The sequence below is a fragment of the Excalfactoria chinensis genome, chromosome 2, assembly GCF_039878825.1.
Source record: "Excalfactoria chinensis isolate bCotChi1 chromosome 2, bCotChi1.hap2, whole genome shotgun sequence".
In the NCBI taxonomy this organism is placed as follows: Eukaryota; Metazoa; Chordata; class Aves; order Galliformes; family Phasianidae; genus Excalfactoria; species Excalfactoria chinensis.
Genome location: NC_092826.1, coordinates 82,901,759 through 82,908,272, shown reverse-complemented (window position 1 = coordinate 82,908,272; position 6,514 = coordinate 82,901,759). Strand labels below are relative to the sequence as shown.

At 45.3% G+C, this 6,514-nt stretch overlaps 1 protein-coding gene across 1 annotated transcript; it reads left to right on the top strand.

Moving 5' to 3' along the window:
* The first annotated feature begins 1,211 nt into the window (after positions 1-1,211).
* LOC140248192 (transmembrane protein 14C-like) lies at positions 1,212-5,764 on the top strand. Its single transcript, XM_072328708.1, has 4 exons — positions 1,212-1,579; positions 3,072-3,173; positions 4,814-4,901; positions 5,087-5,764. The coding sequence occupies exons 1-4, from the start codon at positions 1,504-1,506 to the stop codon at positions 5,142-5,144; spliced, it is 324 nt and encodes a 107-aa protein (XP_072184809.1). The 5' UTR covers positions 1,212-1,503; the 3' UTR covers positions 5,145-5,764.
* The last annotated feature ends 750 nt before the right edge of the window (positions 5,765-6,514 follow it).

Sequence of the window (6,514 nt, the reverse complement as noted above, 5' to 3'; positions counted from 1 at the left end):
GTCATTGGAGTTAGGCTCAGTCCTTGCTCTGTTTAGTGACAATGTGCTCTTCCATATCCATGTAGCAAAAGAAAAGGTAGGAAAAAAAACAGAAAAAAGAGTGAGCCCAATCTGGAAACAGAAATGCAGCCTCCTGCCTTAGGGTTGTGAAATAAGATACAACTCCAGCCTGGCTCTGTGTATGCTCAGACACTGAAACAGAGAGAACATCTGAGCTGTTACGAGATTGCTCGTGTGTCAATAGCAATATTCTCTTGAAGGCACATGTCTGTGTTTCTCCTTTGCAGCTGTTTCCTTTATTTAGATGAGTTCTGAGAACGCCACGTCTGAATAGGCAGTACGCTCTGTTTATATGAGCTCAGTTTAATTCTGCTATAAAGTTTGTTGTTCTGTTTTGTTTTTAACTTAAATAGGCTCCTACGGTTAACACAGAACTTAGGCTTTTCTCTCATTGAAGTTTATCCATCATAAAGAGATGTAACATTTTGTCTTATGGCAAAATGGCTGCCTCTAGTAGAACAGTTTTCACTGGAGTTTCAAACACATGAGCCTGTGGCCATGAGCATCAGTTACCAAAGCCAGGTGTCACCAGAACCAGCGAAAAGCCAGTCAGCACTTCAGCTTCAGAATGAAAAAGCAAGAATTCCATGGATCTTTGGTTCAAAGCTTTAGTTTTATAAGTCAAATTGCACACTTGTTAAAATCCAAGCTCCCTGAGTACTGACATCTCGTCTCATGGGACTCAGAACAGTTTGTGAACACCACGCTGGGAAGTCAAGTGTTAAAGATAACTGAGATCATTAAGTCCAGCTGCCAACCCATCCCCACCATGCCCACTGACCATGTCCTTCAGTGTCACATTACATGGTTCTTGACCATCTCCAGGGATGGTGACTGCACCACCTCCCTGGGCAGCCCATTCCAGTGCCTCACCACTCTTAGGAGAAGAAATGTTTCCTAACATCCAACCTGAACCTCCTCTGGCACAACGTTCCCTCTCTCCCTATCGGTGTTTCCTGGGAGAGGCCGACCCAAAGAGGTACCAGAAGAGACAAAGCTCATCCTCTGTTAAGAACAGTGAGATGGGTGGCAGTGGTGAAGTATAAGAACCTCGAAGCAAACAAGAAGCAGCAGGCCGACCCGGAGCACCAGATAGCGACGATTGTCACCCTCCAGCACGGGCGGGCTCTTTTGTCGCCTCTTTTTTCCCCGAAGCGAGCGGAAAGGGGCGGCTCCGGGCAGTGCGGGGATCTCTCGCCTCCCCTTCCGCAGCGCGCCCCGCTCCGCCCCGCTCCACGGCCGGTAGGTGGGTACGGCCATCCCCAGTGCCGGCCCCGCGGCTGCTTTCCCAGCGGATCCTGAGTTTCGCTTCTAGGTTCGGGCAGGCCTTCCTCGAGGGAACCCCTTCCGAGGCAAAATATATCCTTGTTATTATTCCCTTCCCCTCCTCCACCGCGTTTGGAACGATTCGTCTTCCCCCCAGTTTATTTTCCAGTTTTCAGCATGGCCGTGGACTGGATCGGGTTCGGCTACGCCGCTCTGGTGACATCGGGAGGGCTCATTGGCTACGCTAAAGCAGGTACGGTACTGGATGCGCCTTCCGACCCTCTTCCCTGCGGGCGGGCGGGCGAACCGGTTGCTTGTTCCGAAGGCCCACATCTCGCAGCTCCCGAGGGGGAGAAGTCGGCGAAGCTGTGCTGGCTGCTGATAGCGGCGGCTCGGGGCGCGGTGCTGTATGGAGGAGCTGCTGCTGGGGCCGATAAGCCGCAGTCTGCCTCCTGCGGGGCGCCGATAGCCCAACTCGGCGATGGGCGATGCGGCTGGACTGGCGTAGGTTTGCTTCAGGAATGCTCTCCTGCTGTTAAGCGCCGTCCTTTCCTGGGCTCCCCGTCACATGCTCTGTTTCCACCCTGTTGCTTTCACTTCTCTATCACTTGCCCAGTTTGCCCCACTCCAGGCAGAGCTGTGGATTCATCCCCTCTGAAACTCTTCCTACTTGGAAAGTCCCTAAACTGTCACAATGTTTGCAATGTGAAAGTGTGTGTTACTTCATGATGGAAGGCACCAAGAAGTGCCCCAGTAGATACGACCACACAGGTGCTCATGCCCGCTCCAGCCTTTTTCCTTTGGGTTGCGAGTGGAGTTCAGAGCAGGAGGGACAATAGAAGCATAGAGTTGTTCAGGTTGGAAAAGACCTTCAAGATCATCGAGTCCAACCACAACCTAACCATCCTACGCTAACTCTAACAAGCCTCTGCTAAATCATGGCCCTGAGCACCACATCCAAACGGTTTTTAAACATATCCAGTAATGACAACTCAACCACCTCCCTGGGGAGCCTATTCCAGTGCTTAAGGACCCCATATGTTAAGAAGCTTTACGTGATATCCAACCTAAACCTCCCATGGCACAAATGCTGTGAACTTCAGAGGCTAATTTCATCAGTATTGCTCTGAGGCCATTGCAAAGTGGGAGATGTCAAAGTGGGAATTCAGATCACGAGCATTAAGTTCTGAACTCTCTGTTTGCCTTACTGAAAGCATTCACCCCCCCCAGTGGTCACTTCGTTGCTCAGTGCCTTCTATAAATCACCAATGCTCTGTAGCTCAGGATTATCACTTGTGCTGAGGACAGTATACCATATTATACCAATATATATACCAAACAACTCATTATATATATATAATCTTAAACACACAGCATTCAATCCCTCGATTTCACTACTTTTCAATAAACTCTGGACTCATTGCATTGAAACAATGTATTTTTGCCTGCAGAAAGAAAACATCAATTCTTTCACTTTTCTCATTGATCTTTCTGCCATGAATGTATTTGTGACTTATTGACTTAAATACAGATGCTGTTTGTGTCTTGTGCAAGAGTAACTAAATACGATTCTTGGTTCAGCTCAGCATGGCCTATAAATCTTAAAAGACACCCCAGTTCCCTTCCCCAGTCTAGGTTATAACAACGAGTGTCCATGGTTTTTCTGTTATTTGTAGCGTTTTACAAAACAAGTCACGGGTTGGTTCTTGAGCTTCCAATAAGTGCATCATCTTTTCTTTATTCAGGCAGTGTCCCATCGCTGGCTGCTGGGCTGCTCTTTGGAAGCCTGGCTGGACTGGGCGCCTATCAGCTCTCCCAGAATCCAAGCAATGTTTGGATTTCTCTGAGTAAGTCTTTTAGCATTTTATTTACAAAGGAGTATATTTACCCTACAACATCTGGATACTAAAAGTGAACACCTACAGATATTGGAGTTAAACTGATAGTACTATGAATTCAGTTTAAAACAGAACTTTAAACTCATGTTTAGTGTAAGTCTCTAATAGTGGCCAAACTCCCTGGGCTGGCTGAACAGGTGGTGCCACCATGCACCTGTCTCACACTGGGGTATCTGGAAGGTCACAGTGCAAAGGAAATTCTAGTAAACTGATGTCTAACCTCTGCGTGTTCTCTTTTTGGCTGGCTCCAATGCTCAGCAGACAGCAAGACTTTGGAGCATTTCAGTGGGAGAGATTTTCCTGCAAGCTGCCTGTGCCCTCAGCAGGTTATATGCTTGAAGGGGTGCCACTGACGGAGCATTTAGTTGCTGAGACTGTGCCGTAGCACCCCACTCTTTTTCATACATATAAAAGTCAGAAGTGAAAGGGGAGGGCCCAGCATTTCTCTGTTTTAGCCTTGTCTGCAGTGCAGCCTCCTTCCATTTCCCCAGCTACTGGACAGGTGAAAGGCTGTGCATAGTCACGCCTCATCGACTGGCATCAGCTGTGAGTACAGCCAGAAGAACTGGACTGAGACCAAGTATTTTCCCAAATGTCAGCCACAGTCAGATACTTTTCAGTAATTCAGTAACACACAGAGGCTTTTTTCTTCTCCTTTTCATGCTTTGAGGTGTTTGGAGAAGGCATGTTTTAGACAGGATTACTTTTAGTTTGGTGTGCACGTTCTGGATATTGCCTATTGATCAGAGCTGGAGCCGTTTGAACATTGAAACAGCTTTCTTCTTGTTGGATTGTGGTCCCGGTGTTTTACATGTGTAACCACATGAGGCTGTTAGATGTCAGTGGCGATATTTAGAGTAGCGTTAGGGAGGAAGAATGCCATGACTAGGGGTGAGAATGCGCTGGGCCTTGCTAGCCCAGATATCACACAGAAGCAGTGCAACCAGGTAGTGTGTTGTTCCAAATCACCTTGTTACATGCAACTGCTGCCCCTGGGAATCAGCTACACGCTAAGCATTTCATCGGTATCATTTCCATATAGTTTTCTTTGGAATTTCTTCAAGATCCAGTGTCCTAGGGATTGCTTTTCCTATTTTACTATTTGGGTGAAACTACTTCACTTTTCTCAGTGTCTGGTGGTCAGGGTGGATAGCTATCTCTGATCTTAGCAGTAGGTGAAGCGGGGCTGTAAAGGGTTGGTAACAGATAAGAAAACTCCCTCTTACAAGAAGTGGGGAAACGACACGTACAGGTGTAGTGTTTTGCTGGATAAGAGCTGAGATCCAGGGCAATATAGTGTAGATTATTTCCAGTCTCTAGAGAAGCACATTTTGACAGACAAGCTTGCAGAGTGTGTGTGCAGAAGCACAGGGTGCAGCATCCGCTAGAACTTGGCTTAGAATATCCCCTCTTCATGCACTGGGGCACTCCAAAACTCACACAGTTTATTTCCCTTTTTTTTTGTGAAATAAGCCTTTCTGCTTTCTGCTTTTTACGTGGTGATACTACTTACTTCTGTTCTGAAACTGTGACATCTCCCTTACACGTGTACATCTCTGCTGACCGGACTCTTTAATCTTTCATTTAAGTTACATCTGGAACGCTGACGGCCGTAATGGGAACAAGATTTTACAACTCTGGAAAGTTCATGCCTGCAGGGCTGATTGCTGGTGTCAGGTACGACACACTAGACTGTTGTGTTGGGTTCTTTTTTACTTCTTTAATTAAACCGAGATGGAGTAAAGCCTTATTTTCTGCATCTTTTTTGTTTCTGTGCACCTCTTAACGTGAGAAATATTTGAAAGCGAGTTGACAAGTTGTTTAATTCTGTGAATTTACCGGGTGTTTTTCACCTTGTACAGTTTGCTAATGGTTGGAAGATTAGCACTGAAGATGGTGGAGAAGCCCCATGAAAAGTAACTGCTCATTTTAACAGCTTATCACCTGGATGAGGAAACCTGATAAGGACGCTGTGTGAACACAGAAGGAAGAAGGTTGGGATGCATAGTGTATGTACAAGGTGCCATTTATTTCAAGGATCTGGTAGAGCTCTTACTGTGTAGCGAGAATGTGGTCCTGGTTGCTTTTTTGGAACACATTTCAATGTATTTTGACCCTTTGGATTTTTATATTAGAACCGCCGCTTGCAACACCGGAGGGCCCAGGTTCGAATCCCCCCTGTGGCGCAAGGGGTAGAAGTGCCGCTCTGCTACACTAAGAGGGCTTGAATCCCGGGAGTTGGACTCGATGATCTCTAAGGTCCCTTCCAACTCCCACGATACTATGATACTATGATGATGAAATATATGAAGTAGAGGGGATCTGTAATTAAGCAAGCAACCATGAAGTGTCACCAGAAATAACTGGCTGAACACAGCACTGAATCTCATAACTTTTATAACGTGCTACAGTATGCTTTACCTGCTGAATTCTGAGTTGATATATCACGTCTGTATAACGCCAAACCAATCTCATCTTTTTGTTGTGAAATGATGCTGAAATGTTGCTTTTCTACAAGTAAAACCTGTTACAAACCTTTATTTGGTATATTTTTGTCATCTTTTCTGTGTGTGGGGGGGTTGTATTTTATTTCCATGTTCTTGTCCTTACCTCAGTATCTGCTCTGAACTGCTCTATCAGTGTTGTCTTTTGATGGTATTCAAAAACCACTTGTTAAATGGAAGAGCAGAAGATTAAATTAGGGGCTTTAGTTAACACACTAACATTAATTGATTTACGGCCATTGATACACTGCGTACTTTGTAACTCATAATCTACAGTGCTATTTATGTAGTGACTACTTAAGATTTTACTCTGGGACCTCTTTGTCAACAGCACGACATATAAAGAATATATAACTTAAATGCTATGCAACTACTTCTCATTTTGTAGTGCTGAAGGGAGCATACAGCAATTCCCTCAGGAAGTACATAAAGCTGATTTTAAACCGCTTAATTACTCTCTTTCATTGGCCACTTCCAAAGATGTATTTCTTGTTCTGAACATTTTCATTTAGCGGCGTTGAGCCTGAGCCACAGTTCCATTGTTTTGGATCAGTGGAACCCCACATTGTAGTAGATAGAAAGTAATAATGAAGGTGGATCTAGAGATGCTGGGCCAATCGTGCAGTGTTTTATTAATTCTCCTAACAAAAGTTATCGACTTAATTCCAGGTTTTCAAACATAGTTCACACTGTGACCTTCCTTTTTTCTGGGCATGGAACCCATAAATAACCTGATTTGCAAGGGGCAGTGCTGAAAGCATGTAAAACCATGTCTGAATTTCTAGT

Bases quoted from the DNA above. Each gene is read 5' to 3' on its own strand.
- LOC140248192 (XM_072328708.1), top strand. From the start codon at position 1,504: ATGGCCGTGGACTGGATCGGGTTCGGCTACGCCGCTCTGGTGACATCG. The intron at 1,580-3,071 runs GTACGGTACTGG...TTCTTTATTCAG, and splicing joins CATTGGCTACGCTAAAGCAG to GCAGTGTCCCATCGCTGGCT. The intron at 3,174-4,813 runs GTAAGTCTTTTA...CTTTCATTTAAG, and splicing joins CAATGTTTGGATTTCTCTGA to TTACATCTGGAACGCTGACG.